Source organism: Lynx rufus, unplaced genomic scaffold (genome assembly GCF_022079265.1).
Source record: "Lynx rufus isolate CCGP_SWC_20201006 ecotype Redwood Valley unplaced genomic scaffold, mLynRuf1.p SCAF_9, whole genome shotgun sequence".
Classification (NCBI taxonomy): Eukaryota; Metazoa; Chordata; class Mammalia; order Carnivora; family Felidae; genus Lynx; species Lynx rufus.
This window is the reverse complement of record NW_025814897.1, coordinates 25,454,723-25,476,591: the sequence shown is the minus strand read 5'-3', so window position 1 is coordinate 25,476,591 and position 21,869 is coordinate 25,454,723. Positions and strand designations below refer to the sequence as shown.

At 47.5% G+C, this 21,869-nt stretch overlaps 1 protein-coding gene across 4 annotated transcripts in view; it reads left to right on the top strand.

Annotated features, from left to right (window-relative positions):
• Positions 1-539: 539 nt before the first annotated feature.
• Positions 540-21,869, top strand: part of ETS1 (ETS proto-oncogene 1, transcription factor) — a 64,483-nt gene continuing 43,153 nt past the window's right edge. For 2 of the 4 annotated variants that reach the window (XM_047072285.1, XM_047072283.1), the window contains exon 1: positions 545-995. In XM_047072285.1, coding sequence (XP_046928241.1) covers positions 914-995 — 82 coding nt within the window. In that variant the 5' untranslated portion in view covers positions 545-913. Of the gene's footprint in view, positions 996-21,869 lie in introns of all 4 variants that reach the window. The other 2 variants (XM_047072284.1, XM_047072282.1) reach the window with 2 other exon arrangements.

Below are 21,869 nucleotides of genomic sequence, written 5' to 3'. Positions count from 1 at the left end.
TGGCTTGAGAACCCCCTGCGCCCGCTCGCACGCACGCCCCTTCCTCCGCATGCCTCACGTCCTGTGTGTCAGTCTTTGTGAATGAATGATGTACACGCACTCGGAAAACTATGCTGCTACTGGGGGGGGGGGGCAGGAGCGGGTGACCAAGTCCTCAAGAATGCGTGGCGAATCAGACGGACTTTCCCCAACGGCCGTGGCAGCCTCTGCACCCAGCCTGCTCGCCGGCCCTGGGCCCTTCCCAGCGCGGCAGAGGGCTCAGCGCCCCGCCGGCTCCGCGCTCAGCTCTAGGCAGCAGGGCGGCTGGGCCCCGGCAGGCAGCAGGCAGGGGGCTAGGGCGCCGGCGGCCGCGGAGCCCCGCCCCGCCTTCCTTTCGTTTTGGGCCGCCGCCGACAATTGGCCGCTGGCCTCTGGCCCCGCCCCCGGGCCGCCCCCGCCCCGCCGTCCCCGCCCCTCGCTCCTCCCCCCTGCCCCCCGCGGAGAGCCTGGGGGATGGGGGGGGGCGGGCGCGCAGACCCGGCCGCCGAGCCTCGGCGCCGCGAGAAACGCCCTAAAGAGGAGGGAGAGAGGGAGGGAGACCGCGGCTCCGGAGAGCGAGAGCGAGCTGAAGCTGCCTGCCGGCGGAGAGGAGGAGCGGGGCGAGGACGAGGAGGAGCGGGGCGAGGCGCAGGCGAGGCTGGGACCCGGGGCGCGCGCACTTCTCCGCAAAGTGCCAACTTCCCGGGAGAGTGCCGGGCGCGCACCTTCTGGGCGCGGGGAAAAGTCAGCGGCAATCTGAAATCTTAGGGAAGAAAGTCGGATCCCCCCCCCCTCCCGTCCCCTTTTCCCCTGTTACTAATCCCCATTAAAAAGACAAACAACAAGAATAACAGCAAACTTGCCATAATCCTGTCTGCCCCCCACTCCTGGCACCATGAAGGCGGCCGTCGATCTCAAACCGACTCTCACCATCATCAAGACGGAAAAAGTCGATCTGGAGCTTTTCCCCTCCCCGGGTGAGTGGTGACTGTCGAGGCCCCCACGCCAGCTTTGGGCCGGAGGCTGGGGTCCCCTCCGCTTCTCCCCCCCCCCCCCCCCCCCCCCCGCTTCGCTGTTCCCTTCCAGGCAGTTCGTTTCTGCCTGAGCAAGGCGATGCTGGGAGCAGCTGGAAGCAAGGTAGAGAAGACTGTTGGTGGCCTGGGACCCTTGTTTGGGGGGTGGTATTTATTTTCACAGCTGTGTTTTTGTGAGTAATGGGAAAAAGCTTATAGAATGTCCAGCACCCCCATTCCTGCTTTCTTATCTTTCCAAATGAGTGAGAACGCTCTGGCCTTTTCCCGTAGCTTTGTGGGGGGGGGTGGACACTGCCGCAGAAGACATCATCCACTGGCCCCCGCATTACCAGAGCTGGAGCTGGATGGAGGGCCCTGGGCAGTGAGAACCGACATAGTGTCTAACTGACTGGCCTGCAAGCACGTTTCAAACATCTTGCCGTCCTGCGCCCCTCTGTCACATGTCCCTTTGCTATCTAGCTCCTCTTTTCTGGGTTGAGGGCAAGGACATGGGAGGAGAACTGAAATGATCGTCTTAACTTCTGGAAACATCCCGCTTCTATTCCTGCAGGTTACTTACTTTACCCATCTTCCTAGTCTGCCATAAATTTGCCCTCTGCCACCAAAGATCTGTTACAAGAGGGAACAACGTCCTGACACCAAACGTGACTTTGTGTCTTTGGTTGGTGGTTGGTTGTCGAATTCCTTGGTTTGAAAGATTTGAAGAAGAGGATAGGAAAGGAATGTGATTTTGTCTTGGAATCCAGAATCCCTGGGATAGATGCGCTTTGAGAAGAATAGATGTTTTCTTTTAGGATGGGCAACAGCCAGCTATCTTTTAGAAATTAGTGATTTTAGAGGTAAAGGTATATAATAAGATACAGTGCGAAGGTGATGCCATCTGGAAAATAATTCGCAGAAGTAACCTGCTTCTCTGTGGTATCTGATTATCAATAAGTTTAGCTGCTCCCGCCTGTGGTTCAGGCTTCTTTGCCTCTGCTGTAATGAGTTGCTTAGTTTAACCCTTTCTTAATCTGCTTAAACTTCAAACCCAAGCCCAGCTGATGTTTTGTCATTTGGAGATCATTCCGAAATGTTCATAAAGACATGGATGACCATGTCCTGTCCTGTTAGACCCCGTCACATTCAGCCCCGGTACTGGGGGTTCCACTGGGAGGTGCACAAAGAAGGCTAAGACTGTTTGTTGTCACAGGGATGTTGATGGTCAGAGCAACGCTGAGTTCAGCTAGAACCGTGGAGACATTTCAGGCACTTAGAGCTACAGCTCAGAAGTGATGCTGCTGTGATGGTTGTGTTTGGGGTTCAAGGAAGCCAGAATAAATTCTGTTAGTCACAATTGCACCAAACCATGCATGAAAGAAATGATAGTTCGCAGCCAAGACATAAGCTCATCTCGTAGGTTCTTTCCTTAAGAATGGCTTGTTTGTATGCATGCCTATGGGGAAGAGACAGATTCGGCTGTCTGGGAAATAGCATGTAAGCTGGTCAGTTTTCATACCTACAGTGGATTTCAGGGGCTAGGAGTGAAGAGCCCCTGGCACCACGTGTTTTGGGTCACAGTGAACAGCTGAGGTGATCTGGGGGGTAAGTTAATATTAACACTAGAGATTTTGAGCATATGGCGCTGTTATTTTGGTTATTGATAAAAAAATAAGCCCCTGGGCAAGTAACTTTGCTTAGCTTTCCCATCTGTAAACTGGGGACAGGAAGCCCTAATGCTACAGTCAGCATCTATTATAATAGGAATCTTTACAATGCCTCTCTTTTCCAGAAAAGGTTGACAAGCCATTGGTCAGGTTTTGTAAGCATCCTTCAATACAACAAAATGTCAGTGGATCAGAGAAGTTGGGCAACCTTGTGCCATTTATCGTAAGGAGGTTTGGTCTCTGGCACTATCTTGGGAAAGACGGAGAAACTTGAAAATATATATAGAAGTTTTTGGTTTTGTTTTTTTTCTGGATTTTTGGTAGCATATATGTGAATATTGTACCCATATCTTAGAGAGGAAAATAGAGGCACAGAGAAGGTAAGTCACTTAAGAAAATCTAGTAAGCCCGTGGCTAAGGTAAAATTAATCCCTTTTCTAACTTCTCAGTGTACGTTGCCTTCCTTGAGTGATACTGCAAATTACATTTGAAAAGCTCAGCAAAGAAACGTCAGTTGAGGCTTAAACTTGCAGGTGCAAGGATAGAAGAAACATTCGCCATGGCTGCTGCCTTTGTTGGGGGGTGGAGAAGACACTGGCTAAGTGGGGATTTGCTTTGCCCATCAGACCATATAGGACATGTGTTTAAAGTTTAACTTCTCACAGCGTGGCTTTGTGTCCACAGCTGTGACTTAAATATTTTTCACAATGATTCTTTGGGTTGTTTAGTTTCTTATGTGTGGAGACAACTAGTGTGGGATCTTATCTGCCTTAAATAATTAAACCAAGATTTTCCCTCCCCAAATCCAGGAGCCAAAGAGAGGCAGCAGGGAAGTAGGTGCTGAAATGGGAGTCCTGGGTTTTTTGCCTGCCTTTTGTGGCTAGGACCTGATCCTGAACCTTTTTACACTTTTCTTCTAGATTGAGACCTCCCAGATTTCCAACAGCTTTAAGTACCAAATTAACCTACGCTTTGAAATAACATTGGAATTGCATATTCCTTGTAAGTGTAAAGTGGGTATGCCGTTCTGATTGCAATATATGATGGCAAGGCTCTCGGGTCTTACATGGGCTAAAAGAAACAAAGCCATGGAGAGTCCATGAGTTCCCTCTTGGTGTGGAGCTCACTGAGAAGGGTGGAGGCTGGGTGCCAAAGCAAATACATTCCCAAGCCGCTTAATTTTCCCCTCCTTCTCCACACCACCTTGCTGGTGAGGTGAGCGAAATGCTCAGGGAGGATCAGGAGTGCTGATTCTCCATGTTTGCTATTTTACAAGAATGAAAGGATCACCCCCGTCCTCCATCAGACACCCACAGAGTCCTCAGAGACAGGAAGAAGATGTGTTCCTTCGGTCGTCCCTTTGGTCAGTCTTTATGCCGTCACCCGCGTAGACAAGAAAACGGGCAGCGTTGCCCAGGCTATTAAGCTCACTGTGCTCCCAGACCCCCGAGGACCACACTCCGTTAGTGACTAACAAGCCCAGTGGTTCAGAGCCCGGAGTCTGGAGCCAGCCTGTCTGGGATTGAATCCCAGCTCTGCCACTTACTAGCTGTGTGACTTTGGACAGATTGCTTCATGTCTCTGTGCTCTCGCTCCTGCATCCGCAAAATGAGTGTGATAGTTGTTCTGTCTCACAGGGCTGCCAGGAGAATTGTGTCTATTGAGGTGTACAAAATCTTAAAGCAGTACTGACCCCAAGTAGATTCTAAACACTTAACTAGAAAACAAGTCAACAGAAAACCAGTGTAGAATTTTCAGGGGCCCCTTGAAATGTTTAATAGGGGCTGTTGCTGTATAATGTACTTCCCCTCATCTCCTTTTTTGGGAGAGAATGTAAAGTTGAAGAGAACTTTTTCATCTCCTTAGCTGAGATCTCACACCAGTGAGGTTCCATTCTGTGGCCCACGGAGCAAACACAGTGAACCAGGTAACTTTCAGAGTGTCCAAGTACCTCGAGGTCCCAACTCTCTGCTAAGGCACGGGGCTTGGTCAGTTACTTTGGGTGATGGGGGTTATCAGTGCTATCTCTAAGCAAGCAAGAGAGCCACCAAGACTAGGAGTCAGGGGGACATTTGAAGGGCTGACGGAAAAGTAGTGTTTCAATGATGCAGAGTTGAGAAATGCATCATGTCTAGTTATTATAAAGTATCTCACATTTTATTTATTTATTTGGTTGGCAAAGCTTGCATTCCTGGCATTTTTGGTTGGTTTGTATTGCTGTGTTTTTTTTTTTTTTTTTTTTTTTTTTGTCTATGTAACTTTTTTCTTTCTTAAAGAGACCAGACCACCCTGTAGGAGGGTTCCCGCCCCCAGGAGACAAACCAGCCCATGGGCAGCCTCCCAGAGCCCGGCTTTCTCTGGGCTCCAGCAAAATCTCTACAAGGCAGAGAGAGCTGGTTAGCATAGGTCAGGATTTTTCAGGAAGGCAGGGCTCTCTATTTCAAAGAGCACAGATAACTCTACAATGGCTACAGCAACAGCATAATTACAGACGTCTCTCTGGTTTGCGGAATGAATAACCGGTGGCTATCATGGCATTCCATGAGCTTGCATTGGAGGTAGTCTCTTGCCGTCCCAAGTTACAGGGATTTCTCTGAAACATGCATGGAGCCTGGACTTTCCCATAAAATAACACTGTGACCCTTCACCCGGACTCAGGTGGGGAGAGCTATTTTTTTTTATCTATTTTTCAGATGAGGAATGGGAAACTCAAAGAGATACATAATTTTGCCCAAGGCCACACTTGTTAGAAACTTACAAACTGATGAGCTGTTTGCAGGCATGTTATACCTAAAATAGAAGCCCCGTGTTATTCACAGACACTCTGGAAATTAAAAGGGGGTGCGAGAAAGCAGTGACGGTGGGTGCTCTGGGGGCTGAGGAGATACAGGGCTCCCTCCTTGCATGACTCCTCTGACCTTAGGGAAAGGGCCTATTCTGCAGACAGTCTCCAGGCCTGCCAGTCCGGATGTGTTGCCGTAGGAAGATGCTTGAAGGTTCGAGCAATGCTTGCCTTGGACCACCACGCGGAGAACCCGGGTTCTTGTTTGTCTGATGTCTTCCCAGATGTATTCTGCTCTGTCACAGGTGGCCAGGTGATGATGGTCACTTCCAAGTTCACATCCTTCCTGGAGTCTCCTGATGCTGCCTGTTTAGGCTCTTGTATCACACACACAGCTCTGCAGAGAATCTCACTCACAATCTGGTTGATGAGAGACATAGATCAGCAACTAGTGTGTTTTCTTAGTTCGGTTGTAGTTTAATTTTCCTGCTTCCGGAAGAAGCCATAGGCGCCTACATTTTCTGTCTATGCACCAGATGTTTTATTTTTTCCAACTAAAATGTAGCATTTTCAAGTCCGTTCCATGGGTCAGGGGACTGTTTGTAGTTACTTTGGCACAGGGAGGAAAGGCGAGCTTTGGGATTCTACCTGAAGATTCACCAACCCTCTACGACCCAGGGTTAATAGGGAACAAACAGATGTCCTGACCACTTGTCCATGGGGTGGGTATTGTTCCCTCTATCACTGCCTTATGGGGAGCATTTTCTCCCAAGTAAGTAACATCCTCTGGCCCACACAGTCATCGTAGAGATGGATTTGTATATTGACAACACAGTCTCCATCTTTTTATCTGGCTACTCCAGAATGAAATGTTGGTCCCACTTCTCCGCTCAGACAGAATCTCTTATAAGATTTGCTCTCACGTTCACAGCCTTTTAGGCCCACTCTTTGCTTACAGCTGCTAAGCTCTTAACCCAGCACTGGGAACATCAAGACAATTCCCAAATGCATCATTTCTGTTGGTCATGTGCCTATGGCTTTGCTTTTTTTCAGTTGGGTTAAAGACATCTTTTTTCAAAAGGTCGGTAGATGTTTTTCAAATTGCATTAACAGGCTATTTCTACTTGGCTACTTTTCGAAGCCCTGTGCCTATCTGCGTTACCTTTTTCGTTGTGTAGTTTGGAGTCTCTGTGCAGATACGAAAAGAAATTGGTCTGTGTTGGAGGTTGCAGTATATCCAATTTCATTGGCAGGGAGCCATGCTTACAGACACACTCAAAATACTGCTGGTCAAGCCATAAATATTTATTGATTCTTTGGCCAATTTCGTCATATTTCCCAGGTGCTTTCCAGTTTCTGCTGCTTGTGTCCAAGCCTGTCACTGGGCACTTCTTACCGTCCTATCACCTCTTTTCAATTGTCCTTTTCTGTAGCATTTAGTTTTGTCCCTGAGATTTGTAAAATATTGATGCAGATGGTGCTTGAAGGCCCAAAGTAGTATTGGCCAGTTTTGTATTGGGTTTCAGATCTTGATGTTGTACAGGTAGTGAGTTCATTTAATTTACCATCTAAACTGGGACGCTTTTGAGAGTGTGATGGGCACTGTGAATAATGATACTAGAATGATGGACATAAACTGGGACTCTCCCAGCAAACGAGGGTCACACTACTTAGACACTGAATTGAGATGATAATATTCTTTATGATACCTACTCTCAGACGCTAATCTTGGGGGCTAGACCTTCCAAACTAAGCTACGAGGACCAGATAAAGAGTTTGAAGCAATTCAAGTTCAGTGTGGTTTCCCCCAACCATGAGTTATATTTTTAAATGTGTTTTTGACGCATAATATAATATTTCTCAGAGCCTGAGAAACAACTACAAATCAACCTCAAACAAGTCCACCTCAGGCATTTGAAACCTCTTGGTAGCTTTGGGTAGCTATGCTAAGCTGTTGATTTTTGCTTTGCAAGGTTCTGCAGAGGAACTGTAAACTTTCTGCATGTAGTGTGTGTGTGGTTGTGTGTGTATGTGTGTGGTGTATCTGTGTATGTGTGGTGTGTGTGTGTGTGTGTGTGTGTGTGTGTGTGTGTGTGTGAGAGAGAGAATGAACTTGCGAGTTGGGGGGAAATGTCATCATTACAGAAGCAAAGACAATTAACATTTTTGCTTTGCTTTGTCTTAATGCGCGTCCATGATGAGAAGTTTTACTGGTGGGATCAAAAAGGGCAAGGAAAAGAAAAAGAGTTTTTTTGGTACCATTAAAGTGGATAAAAACAAAAGCAAAAAGCAAGCCCTCGGTGCTTTAGGACAGGAGGAAGGGAGTGGTGGATTCAGTTGCAACATCCCTTTTGGCTAAAAAGGAAGAGACAGAAAAACGAATGAGGGCAGGAAGAGAGTAAGAAAGTAAGAAAGAACTCATAAAGGAACAAGAAGAAATACTTAAAGAAAGAAAGGAATGCAAGAATTCATGTGATTATTTCATAGACTTTTGGAAAACTCCTCATAGGGACCCATCTCAGGTGGTCAAGTGGGTGACCTCAGCTCTGTTGTTCCCACTCTTAGGCCGTGGAATCTTTTCAGAACCCCCTAAATCCCTCATAGATGCACGGCTGGTCAGGGATAATCAGATGGAATCTTTCCTGTGTTCCAGATGCTTCCATGGCTAAACATGCAGGAGAACCATTGTGTGAATTTATGGAACTCTGTGTGGATCAATGATTATTTCTGTTTCCTGGGCCCGTTGGGTTCTTTCTTCCAACACTTCTCAGCTAGAATAATTTCACGGGTCAGCTTTAGAGAGAACGTGGCTATTTCAGAAGCATTGGAAGGGGGCGTAAGAACAGGGAAAGGATTATTTTAGATAGAACAGTGTGGGATGAATGCCAAAAGTTTAGAGTTAAAAGAAAGGCTTACATAAATATGAAGAAAAATACCTTGATTGTAGAAAGGGAAGAGAGAAGGAAGTGTGAGGCCAGGACCCATGTAAGAACATTTTGAATCTCAGGATGAATTTTGCCTTTGAAGGTAGGGAGATTTTAAGGACATAGAAGTGTTACATTGAATAGGCTTCTGAGAGGGGTGAATTTTTTTTTTTTTTTTTTTGGTAGCATTACTTTACCTCCTACTCATACTGTTAGTTGTTAAAACCTCTGTATCAGTTTATCAGAATAGGCGTTAAACCTCAGAGAAGATGACAGAATCAATCAGGTACGTATTTTCAAGGTACGAATGAAAAATAAAGAATCTAGGTCAGGCAAGGGCATTCCTAAACCCAGGGAGTGTTTGCAGATCATGGTTTTTGAAGCATTTAGGAACTCTAAACTGGGTGCCAGGTACTGTAACGGCTCCTCTCTAATGACTTTTTTGTGTGATGACAGTTTAGTGCTGGGGAAATTCATTACTTCAGCGTTCAGGTTTAAAGTAAGAGTGTTTTGGAGTCGGATTTTAAAATAGCCTTCAGAAACTCCATCACAGGAAATTTTTGGTGGAAGAGTTTCCATGCGATGACCTTTATACTTTCAGTATTTATGTTTTTGCTGTCTATTGGCTATTCCTTGCCTAAAATTGAAGTGAATTCTGTACATGAGGCACAGGTTGTCTTATATCCTTGAAATACTGGTTCCATGGATGGAACAGGAGACGCATCAGCACAGTAGGAATACATATTGTGTGTCGAGTGAATAGGGTATCCTCTGGGGGGCCCATCATTGGTTGGAGAGTCCACAGCCCTAGGTGCTCGCCATGGCTTTGCACCTGTTTGTGTGACCTTGGGCGAGTCATTTCATTTTTCTGGACCTCAAGTTCTTCCTCGGTCAAATACATCAGCTGGAGAAGATGACCTATGAGGTTTCTCTTAACACTGACATTTTATTTATTTTTTATTTTATTTTATTTTATTTTATTTTATTTTATTTTATTAAAAAATTTTTTTTCTTTATTTATTCTTGGGAGAGAGACAGGGTGTGAGCAGGGGAGGAGCATAGAGAGAGGGAGACACAGAATCTGAAACAGGCTCCAGGCTCCGAACTGTCAGCACAGAGCCCGACGTGGGGCTTGAACTCATGAACCGTGAGATCATGACCTGAGCCGAAGTTGGACGCTCTACTGACTGAGCCACCCAGGCGCCCCCGCACCTTTTTCTTTTAACGTTTATTTACTTTTGAGAGAGAGAGACACACACAGAGTATGAGCAGGGCAGGAGCAGAGAGAGAGGGAGACACAGAATCTGAAGCAGGCTCCAGGCTCCGAGCCATCAGCACAGAGCCCGACGCCGGGCTCGAACCCATGAACCGCGAGATCGTGACCTGAGCCGAAGTCGGACGCTCAACTGACTGAGCCACCCAGGCCCCCCATTAACACTGACATTTTATGACTCTAGATAACACGTAAGATAATTCAGGCGCGGAGGGAGCGTAGAATGTCATTCAAGGGGTAGGCCAAACGAGGATGCTTTCCTCCTAATCCTCAAATTCTGTTCCTCACAGTTCCATCAGTGGGAGAATTTGGGATACATCTGCGAAGGTGAATAACTTGCCTGCAGAGAGGTGTCCGGGACCATTCCTGGCCTCGTTTGCAGTCGGAGAATCCGGGCACGTTGCCTCAGGGGTGACACTGGGCCAGGAGTCGTACCTTCCTCTTGGTCCCCCTCCCTGAGACGGCTTCCTCGTTCCAGGAGCCTTCGCTACGTTTGTAGCGGAAGGCAGTTCCAGGGTGGGGTCTCATCGGGAGGGAGGAGATGGAGGTTAGGGGTCCGGTAGGTGAAGCAGCCGGCCCCAGCTGCCTCCCCAGGGCTGAGCATGTGGTCTGAGCCCTGAGCTTATTTCGTCTAAGCTGCCACTTCTCCGTGCGCTGCTCGCTCAGTAGGTAAACAGTCCCCTCCTGCAGCAGGAATGTGTTCTGCTGAAAGCCACCTCAGTGCCTCTTCCTGACATAGTCAGCGAGTCAAGGCCCCTGCCTCCTGTTTGTACAGAGGGAAGGGCCCCGGGCCCGCTTGCTTCTGGCCTTGCGGGGAATGGTGTCTGTGCAGCAACCGGCTGACCCTTCCGCGGGGCGCAGGCCGGCCGGTGGAGTCCGAGCCAGACAGGACACCACCTGCTTCAGTCTCCACAGCCGTCCAGGAAGCTGCGAGTGTGTGTCGGGGTGTGGCGAGCACAGGCCGCCTGGCTTTGCAAAGGCCGCTCTCTGCCGCCGTGGAAGAGTGTCACCTGCACACAGCTGTTATCTGAAAATCGTTTTTCTTTTTCTTTCTTTTTTTTTTTTTTTAAAGTCAACACCTCCCTGCTTTCCTTTTTTTGTCTTACATATTTTTTTAGTGTTTATTTCTGAGAGAGAGAGGGAGAGAGCATGAGCAGGGGAGGGGCAGGGAGAGAGAGGGAGACACCGAATCGGAAGCAGGCTCCAGGCTCTGAGCTGTCAGCCCAGAGCCCGACGCGGGGCTCGAACTCACAAACCGCGAGATCATGACCTGAGCCGAAGTCGGGCGCTTAACCGACTGAGCCACCCAGGTGCCCCGTGTTATTTCTACATTTTGAGAAAAGCCTGTCACAGTTCGTCTTTTCTGTCAGCAGCAGGCAGACCAACAGTGGCATGCCAGTTTGGGGAAAAACAAGAAAAACTGCCACTGGTAATATAAGGTAGACTTTATCTACTGCTACGTGCATAGGGACAGAGTCTCTCCATTCCTCTTGATCCTTTTCCTTTTTTCTCTATTAGTTACTAGGTGCTAACTTATGAATGTGTCAAGATATTGATGTGCCAGGGACCTCATTATTTTACCCTAATCTCTACTAGCCGAGTATTCTTTCCATTTCACAGATGAAGAAACTGAGAGGTCACACAACTTGTCTGAGCTCACACGGCTGGTGAGTGTAGGGGTTCGGATTCAGACCCATGAACTCTGAAGTTCTGTGTGTGCTGCCTCCAGAATTTGCATAGATCTTTGGATGTTTGTTGAATTGGGGGGAAACACTACAGTCTGTCTGGGCTTAGGATTGACCGGTTCACTTGATACTTGCTTATCATTTGGCAGAGATTTTACCGGGAGACACGTGACTTCACCACATTTGACGCTCACTCGAGGTAATTCTTTGGGTTAGGAACATTTTACAAATGGGGAACCTGCAGGGCGGATCCTGAGTTTTCTTTCGCCAGGTTACATGGTAGAGTTAGGACATGAAGCTGTCTTCCTCCAAACCTCCTGACTTTTCCATTCAGCCACATATATTTTCACTATTTCTATGGTACTTGGTAAAAATACATGGCTAATGACAGTAATGGTAATGAACACTAGCTCGAGATCAGAAATGCCAACAGGACACCCTCTTCTCTATTGCTAGATATAGATTTCCTCCACATATTTTATATGTAGTTAGTGGGTCCCACACAGTTGGCTCATTATTGAGCTCTGAGTGGGTTTCACCGACGACTCTGACATAGGATCTGAAAAATCTGCATAGCTTTCCAAGATGCCAACCCACTGGCCAACTTTTAAGTAGGATGGCAAGTAAGTTTCTTCTCCAGTAAAAAAAAAAAAAAAAATGTGAGTTATTACTCCACAGGCTTCTAGACAAATCGGCAGTTTCCCTCTGGGGTGGCTTGATCTTAGACTTCGGGAAATATATTATTTTGTTCAATATAAAGAATTTTGAAAAGAATTCCTGTCCCGCCTGTTTCCCTGTGTTGAAATATATAATCTTCTGTGCCTCTGTTTACCCATTTTAGCAAATGAGGTCCATCTTAATGACTGGCAGAAACCTCAGGTAGCCGGAGGGGGAAAAAAACCCCTAAAGCCGAAAAACAAAAACCTTTGAATCTCCTCCTGCATTTTATGGGAAAGAATTGTGCCAAAGAGCCATGTGAGAAGTGATGACGTCTTAGATGAGTGGATTTTAAACCACCCCCCCCCCCCCGCCACCTCTCTGCTAGTTTCCATTTGGGGCAGGGACATTTGCTATGGCACCAGGTATAAACACTTGGAGTTTAGCAAAATTATATTTGATTACCCCTCTAATACAATGTGTTGTTCCTTAGCAGTAAAAAGGAGGCCCCTCCCTCCTTGTGTTGGTTGTTCAGGAAGCTAGAGCATTCCAACGTGGAGTGACAGGTGATTACACTGAGAAGTGTCCCCCTTGGCATGTTGTTGTTTTCTTGGGGGGGGAATGTAATCCTGAGTAGCCAGCAGGGCCCTTGGGGGGCTCTGGATCATAGGGCAAGAGGAGTTACTAATGGGGAGGAGAGGGTGGTACCGTGATTGCACCAAAAATGGAGATAATCACATTATGTTTGGTCCTTTTGAACCTTGGCACTTGAACTTAGTGCTTGCCAGGAAAATGTAGTCTCTAAGGCATATCTTCCTGTGGCTGCAGCGTGTCTCCTTCTCAAACGGGATTGGGCCTTTGGCTCCCTGCTCTCCACCGGTGGGTAGTTTGGGTCAATCCTAAGGAGTCCTTGGTCTTAACCTTTTCCTGGTGTGCACATTTTCTGGTCTGAAAACTGGACGGGTCCGCTTATAGGTGGTCATCCTTTACGTTGTATTGCCTGGGGTATCAGAATGAGGATACCTGTGTCTGTTTTTGCTCTGGGCTGCCAGATTGTCGCCACATCTCAGCATCATCTCTGGATTCTTCTGGAAGAAGGGTGCTCACTCCTAGTGAGCTGCCTCTCATTGGGAGAGAGTAGGAGAGTTAATGAGCTCAGGTTTGGAAAGTCTTCTGGAGTCATTGGTGATGCAGGGAATGTTATTAAATTAGTGGGAGAGATGATACAGACAGAGTTGCAGTACTGAATACATAGGAACTGGGATGAGTCATGTGTGTGAGTACAGGAAATGCTCCTTGATTTTGCATAAGAACAAGAGTTCAGTGTCACACCTTCCTTGCCTCCGAATGGCAACCGAACGTTCTTCGGAACTGGCGGGTGCTCGTTTTTGGCCTTTGTGTGTATCTGGGCTTCAGCTTGGAGAAATGAGACAGAAGTAAAACTAATATTTATAGGGCACCCACTATGCGCCAGGCACACGGCGGGGTGCTTTGCACAAATAATCCCCTTCCTTAAACAACTTGGTGAGGTTGGTGTTTTAATCCCCATTTTGAAGATAACAAACTGACTCTTGGAAAGGTTCAGTTCGTTTTTTGGAGGCCTTAGAGCTTTCGAGTCACAAATTTGAGCTTAGATCTCTCTGATTACAAAGTCCTGCCAACTTAGAATCTGTTGGGAGAGCAAATTTGCTAACATTCTTATTGAAAGCTGTGATTCTTGGCACATCGTTTTGTGCTTTATGCTCTTTAGGCTCCTCATTATTACCAGGGTAAGGAAGAAAACATTCAGTAGATCTATAAATATCTACCGCTGGTATGTGTAATACAGGGAGAGAGAAAAAAAAAATAGTTCCCAGAGTTTTCATTGTGCATTTTCAAATTCAAAATACACAAATGAAAAGTAGCTAACTGAACTGACCAAACTCCCATACAGAATTGGCGCCTTGGCCCCCATTTTTCAGATTGGGAAATCGAGGAATGAAGGAGGAGCTCCACCCTTCCTTTAGAATTCTCCAGGGAGGGGATGTTCAGAGGTACAAGTCTCGGCCTTGAGGCCACTTGATGCAACAGGAATGTTTGTAGATAAATAAACACACATGGAATGAATCAATGTCTACATGGAAGACCTGGCGTTAACCTCTGATTCAGTTGGAGATTTTTTTTTTTTTGTTTTTTGAAAAATCAAGTATCTGTTTCTTTATTTCTGGATTTCTGAAGGCTTCTTTTGGGGAGCTTTGTGGCTTTTCTATGCCCTCACCTATACTCTTCTGTGATGGATGGGCTAATGGGGGGGATATGGAATTCCAGGCTGGCTTCAGTGTCTCCAGAGAGTTGGGGTGCTGGATGAACAAAACAGCGATGTTGGTTTTTTTCAATGAGATTGGGCCCTGGCAACTTGCCTCTGGGTTCATAGGGTTTGGTCACGTTGTGATGCTCACAGACGTGCTGCAGACAGTGAGCGAGGAGCAAAGATGAGTCCAGTCTCTGGTGGCCCTTGGCTGCCTTGCTTTCTAAGAAGAGAATATTTTCAGTGTTTTTATGGGCAAACTAATTCTAAGGACTTAATATTTGAATTTCTGAAAGCTGGGGGTGCCTGGGTCGCTCAGTCAGTAAAGTGTCTGACTTCGGTTCAGATCATGATCTCACTGTTCGTGAGTTCAAGTCCCGTGTCAGGCTCTGTGCTGACAGCTCAGAGCCTGGAGCCTGCTTCGGATTCTGGGTCTCCCTCTCTCTCTGCCCCTCCCCCGCTCATACTCTGTCTCTCTCTCTCTCTTAAAAATAAATAAAACGTTAAAAAAGTAATACAGTAAAAGCTGGTGCGAGATAAGCTCCTCCTACACAAACGAGTCATTAATCTATTTGCAAATCTTTTCGAAATTCCTGCGTGTACTTGTGGACCCTCAATGCACTGCACCCTTTTTTAGTAATTTTATTTGGTTCTTCTCTTTGTCAGGTGGATTTGTTTATGCCATGAGTTTCTTCCCCTGATCTTCATATCTATATACCTATATACCTATATATATTTTATACACACACACGTGCGCGCGCACACACACACACACACACACACACACACACATTGACACATTCCCTTTTTCCCACATCCCATCTGAGTCAAAGGGAAGGGGTTTACATTTAGGTTGCTCCATAGAGAGGAATCTTTGTCCCCAAATCACAGTCTGTCATTCATGATGTGGGTTTTAATGATGTCCCTCACTGCAGGCATCATGGGGTCCTGGAAGGACAGGGTTGAGGTGAGCCGGCCCTGGGTTTGAATTCAGGCTTTCTGCCGACTTATTTGTCCTTAGGCAAAGTGTCGAAAAGCCTTGCTTTTCAAAAATGATCCTTACAGTGGAGATCCTAATAAAGAGCTTTCAGAACTGTTGTAAGGATTTGAGGTGATTCCTGTAAAATACTTTTCCACTGCCACAGGGTCTCAGTAAATGGTATTTTACCATTATCTCCTAGGCCACCGTGCTCTGCACACATCTTCCCTGCTGACAGCGCTCTTATTATTTCAGCGGTTGTTAAAACTGTGGTTTCTGTTAACCTGGTTACAGAAAATTTTCCACTTGACACCCCCATAACCATTGGGCCAGAGCAGTCCCTGCCTCCAGTCACAGTATTTCCCTGCACTCACGCATACTTAACCAAACTTGAGGTAGGACTTCGGTCACGTTTCCAACTCAGAAGCTTTATTTTCAGGCATTGCCCTCGCCTTGCCAATAGGGACGTTTCTTAGAATTGTCATAATCAGGGCATAAAATTATTTTGACTGCCGAAGGACTCTCTTCTTTGCCCTGGGACCCTTTCTTTCCTTGGGAGCGACCTCAGGCATCCGAGGTCTGGGACAGAAACACTTCTGCCTGTGTATACGGCAAACCAGGGGGAAACGTCACTCTTGCCTGTGAGGGTCCAGGCCCGCAGATGCATTTGGCAAACCTGCTGGAGATCATAAGCCTCAGGACTTGAAAAAGCCCACTGATCTTTCTTTCCTCTGCACCCCGTCCCTTCTGTCCCCCAGCAAAAGCCTGTGAGACCTTCCCAGCTTCTAGCCCACTTTCCCTAAAGTGCTTCGCAGCTAAAGACGTCTGTGGGAACCGTGAAGCTCTGGGATGTGCCACTTGCCCATTGCAATGGTTGATTTACAGCCAGAATCTGGCACCTAGAGAAGGGGATCCTGTGTCTTTAAACAGCTGTGTGCCAGTGTGTGTAAATGTGCTTGCTAATCCAGTGACTAATTCAGTATGTTATAAAGCAGCCGTGAGCAGGCTGCCAAGGCAGGGCTGTATCCCAACTGGAGTGGGGTGTAAGGCTCAGAGAATATTCTTCCTTGAATTCTGCCACACCACCCGTCTCTGGAATGGAGTCAGAATTTCATCCATCTGTCCCCTGCACCAGACTCGGCACTTGCCTTCTCCTGGTTCCTGTCCTGCTCTCAGCCCCGACTCTTCTCTTTCCTCCTCCCCCTCCCTCCATTTCTTGGGTCAGTTTATTTACTCATCTGAGGGTGGAGCCCGTGCTCATTCTGAGTCAGGGCCACGGAACCAATCAGAACTGCTCTGGGGCATTCCAGGGGACAGAACTCATGATCCCTCTTGGAAAAGAATTTTCCAAAAGATCTCTTTTGGTCACAGTGCTGTGACTGCACCTTCTTTGGTTCATGTCCAGTGAGCCCTGGCCGGGTGTTTGTTTGCCTGAAGCCCTGTTCTGTCTGCCCTTCCTTTGTCTCCCTCCAGGGGTTGGGAGAGAAACCTCCAGAAAGCACCAGGTTCTGATGGAAATTTCTTTCTCTTGAAAGCCTTGTAGGATAGGAATCTGAGTGTTTGGGCAGCATCTCCTGGGGACATCTTGGGGTTTGGGGAATGTGAGGTGTTCTGGAGTCTGTGGCCCTCCCCTCAGTGTTTATGTATTAGTGGCTCCGGAAGTTGTAGACATCACATGTCTGCCTCTGGAAATGGACCTTGCCCGGCCTCTTCCGTGGTCTCCAGTGAGCAGAGCCTATCTGTCATCTCAGAAGGCTTTCCTATGGCAGAGCCCCAGCCTCTCCATCTTCCCTTTTCTCTATAATGCCATCCATCTGCCATTGGAGTTGGCCTTCGTACCTTGACCACCCCCTGCTGCTGTCTCTCACCCCCTACACACAGGACATCAGCAAGCTGTTTCCTGCCCTCTTCTCCAAGGCTTCTGGAGCCCAGCCACATCACTTCGTCTCCATTGCAAAACCTTTTGTCTTAGTCATTGTTGTATCGCCCATCATGAGATGTGACTCTGTGGCTATTGCTTGGGTGCCTATGTGAGGTTTGTTTCCCCCTCTAGAAGGGAAACTCCGAGTGAAGGCTCTGTGTCTTCCCATCACCAAGGCATTGAGCGGCTCATAGCAGGTGGCTCCCTAGCTCTTAAAAAAATGGTGATGTATTAAGACAGAGATTTAATTTCTATAATATAAAACTCACCATTTTAAAGTGTGCCATTCGGTGGTTTTTAGTACATTCACAGAGTTGTACAGCCATCACTGATGTGTAATTCTAGTACATTTTCATCAGCCCTGAACGGAAACCCCATACCCATGAGTAGTCAGTGGCTCTTTTTACATAAAGGAATGCCAGTGAGGCTGCCCCACAGAGGAATGAAGAAGTGGATCCGTGTGTCCTGAGAAGAGCCCCCGCTACTCTCCCTGGTGATCCAAGCACTTTCCTGGAGGGGGGGGTGCTCTCTGCATGTCCACAGTCGCTAAAGACCCTCCCATCCCCTGGCGCCTCACCAGGCAAGCCCCAGCCTTATTCTGGTGGCTCCCTTGGTTAGGTTCCACCGTGCAGAAAGCCAGTGGATGTCTGGGCAGAGTAATGAGTGCTTTCGCCAGCTGCATGCCGACCATTCAGTCCGAGAGCGGGGGGCTGCGGTGGCTGCAATTTCCTAATGGCTTCCTGATGAGGCAGAGCCATTTATTAGCAGCGGATGAGGGCTGAGGGCTGTGCATCTTTGTCTCTCTTTCCCACCTGACGCAGGCAGATGGAGAGTGGCTTCTGCTCCCTCTCCCTTCTGCATCGATCACTTGGTCACTGCTCTCCACCTATTGGCCTATCATACCCATTGATCTGGAGAGCAGGTCTGCCTGGAGACCTCAGCCTCTGGGGTTTGCCACCTGGAGAGACATCCGGTGCCTTCTGCTCTGGGCCGGTGTGGGTGGGACTCTGGGGCAGCAGTGGGCTTGTCGGAAGGTTTGGGGCCATTAGGAGAGAGAGGCCTGTTCCGATAGGAGAGAAACACACAAACCAACCAGCGCGTGGAGCCTGAGAGATCACAGCTGGGTGTATCTATCCCTAAGTCCTTAGCTCCCTAAATTTAAATGGATTTCATTTAGGACTGGAGCTGCCTGTGTTCCTTTGGGAGATGGCCTCTGGAGTCAGACATGTGGTCTGACTGATTCATTAATTAGAAGCATCAGGTTCAACGTACAGGCCCATGGCCTTGATTTTATGTTCTGGCTTTTTCAGTGGCGTTTGTTGTATCCCCTCGACCCGATCGGAGGACCAGCAGGACTGGAATGTTATAGAATCTTTGAATGGCATGATGGTGATCCGTGCTCCTTTCAGTGCTTTTTAGGTCGAGGTTAACAGGTCACTAAAATTAACTGCTGCCTTCACTCTGGATTCATAGGAATAGCACCCTTAAATTTTAAAGCTGTTACATACAGCGGTATCACGCAATTGAAGTTAGGCATTGAAGGTTGCTTGCTTTCGAGTTCCTGGTATTCAGCCGGACTCTCATCAAAGGAAACGCTTCTGTATTAGAGCCTGACCATCGATATTGTAAGCTTACAGTCTGCGCCGGGAACAGGGAGCATCGTGGGTCTGTACCATCCCGTCGTGTGTATTGGATCTTCGTTTAGATTGATCCTCTGTGATTTTTAGGAACTTGGGGGAGGGGGAGCTGTGGTTGTCCAGAATGATGAACCTGATCTTGATAGTAGCAAAGTTGTGAGGGAGACCGACTCCTCCCAGGTCCACTGCCTTAGTTAAACAGCAATGGTGTAGAGAGAGAAAAAAAAAATACTGAACAGGGAATCAAGAGGTCTAGAATTAGTAACCCTGTGACCAAGGGCACATTGATGTCACCTCCCTGAGTTTCACCTTCCCTGTCTATAAAAGAAAGGGTTTGAATTAGCTGACATCTACAGGCCCTTCTGATTCTGGGTACTGAGAATCACGTAGGACCCCAGACCAGTGACAGAGCTCAGCCCCTCCTCCCCTCTACGAACAGCCTGCTTTTCATTCATCTTGTAATTACGTCGAGTTGCCAGGAAGGAGAACATCCCTCTAAGGAGTTGTTAAAGTTTTATAGCAAATTCTATAAATTCCTCTTTCCTGCTTTTTGGCCCCAGATAAGGCTTTATGTGTCATATCGCTATAGTGAGGTCGGTATAGAGGAGGAGAGACAAGGAAAAGTGTGAACACACAAGTGGGGTGGATGGGATGATAGTTACTGCTCAAGGCCATAAAAAAGGCCAAAGTTGAAGATACAGGGGCCAAAATTATAGATTAGGTGGATCTAAACAAACCTTGGAGTGGCCTCAGATGATAGGTTTAAGCAGTGAACCTAATGATTTAGGGAGAATACCCATAATCCCTTTGAGGCAATCTTTCTTCATCCTAAGTACTCCTTTAGCAGCTCAGGGAACCTGAGCTGGTACTCTGAAATTACTACCTAAATCCCTCAAAGCAATAGGATTTCTGATTCCTCATTAGGGACGTACAATCACGTTTACTAAACTGAGCGCGGCCTTTTATTTCATGAGTTGTTGAATACATAAAGCCTGATGGTATAAGCTCCAGATGTGCTGTGTTAGGGCAACGCCGTCGGTTTTGGTACATTTTATCGGGTGTGCAGGCATTTTTGAAGACCGATAGGTCTTGGGCAGGGCTGTCCCAGCCACTTGCCAAACATACCTTGGGTGGCAACTTTTGCATCTTCTCTGATGTCAGCCCCGCTTCAGGATGAGAATTTGTGTCTCTGACTTCTCCCTGCTGCTGCCATGTGGCTCCCATGTGGCTCTCTAATTTTTTTTTTTTAATGTTTATTTGTTTTTGAGAGAGACAGACAGAATGCGAGTGGGTTAGGGGCAGAGAGAGAGGGAGACACAGAATCCAAAGTGGGCTCCAGGCTCCGAGCCGTCAGCCCAGAGCCCGACGCGGGGCTCGAACTCACAAGCTGTGAGATCATGACCTGAGCCGAAGTCGGACGCCCAACGGACTGAGCCACCCAGGCGCCCCACCCATGTGGCTCTCTTGAATTTCCCTGGGATGGTTCAGCAGAGCCCTTGGAGTAGAAGGCAATGTTTAGCCTGTTGGGAGCATGGGTGATGGAGTCCAGGAAGCAGTGTTTGAATGAAGCAGTGGGTCCGCTCAGGTGGCTCACGCACCTACTTCCATCCTCAGAGATTGGCGTATTTCAGGTGGTCCGATGTTTCTTCTGCATTTCTGTCTCCGCCATCTGCCTAGAAAGAAAGATGTGCAGGAGTGTTTGCATGTTGTGGTACATATCATCTTAGCCTGTAATTCAGGTTTCTTAGACCACCCTCAAGTGGTCTAAACCCTGGGCATCTTGACTCAGGGACTTCTGAAGTCGCCAAAGAGGGTGTGGGGTGGTGAAGGAATACAACGCGTCACTCTTAACCATTTGTTGTTTGCACCGACTGCAGCCATGTCCGGCACCTGTCTGCCCTGTGCTTAAGCTTTTAAATTCCAAAACATTGTTTCTAGTTCCCTGTGAATGTGGTGACATTACCTGGGATAGTTTCAGTGACACGTCCTAAGCTATTTCAATATAAAGGAGGAAAAGGATCTTAATGTTTAGGCTCCTTTCTGCCTACTTCGAGTTGGTTTTCTAGGAGCAAGGAGGGGAGTTGGTGACAGGAGCTTGTAGGCATGAATGGGAAGCGGAAATTACTCCTCGGATTAATTGCTGCTTAATCTCTGTATCAGCCATGAGTTTCTTGCCTTTGGGAGATACCAGCTTTGCATTTAGGATTCTTGAGGCTGTAAGGTTGGACCGGATAGGGAAGGTGCAGTCGCTGGCCACCTGTGGCTCGTGGATGCTGAGGGCTGTCTGTGGAGGGGTGCAGCAGGGTGACTGTGCCCGCAGGGCTCACTGCCGCGTCCCTACCCCTCCTTCCTTGGCTCGGCTGTGTCCGTGTTCATTTCGGTGTCAGTGACAGGCTGAATGTGGCTACTGCCGGTTCTTTTCAGGAAGGATTGGAGGATTCAGAATATAAGTAACACAGTAACTATTGTATACCTGAAACTAATACAACACGGTATGTTAACTATACTGGAATTAAAAGAAAAGAAAACAATTCAAAGAGAAGCGGAACCATATAAAAAACGGAATATAAGTAACACGGGAAGGATTAAGATTGATGATCACTCCAGGGGCGCCTGGGTGGCTCAGCCGGTTAGGCGTCCGACTTCGGCTCAGGTCATGATCTCGCGGTTCGTGAATTCATGCCCCTCGTTGGGCTCTGTGCCGACAGCTCAGAGCCTGGAGCCTGCTTCAGATTCCGTGTCTCCCTCTTGCTCTGCCCTCCCCTGCTCATGCTCTCTCTCTCCTCAGAAATAATAAACAAACATTAAAAAATTAAAAAAAAAAAGATTGATGATCACTCCAAAGTAATGTTAGAGCAGAAGATGACCTTTCCAGAAAAGAGAGAGACTGTTCGAAGGGGCTGAAATTAAAGGGGAGGCAGAGATCGTCCTGAGACGTGAGACAGACGTATTTGTGAGTTTCAGCTCCTAGCCTCTTTCTGCTAGCTCCAAAGGAGTGAGGAGGGAACTTTCCTGCAGGAAAACTC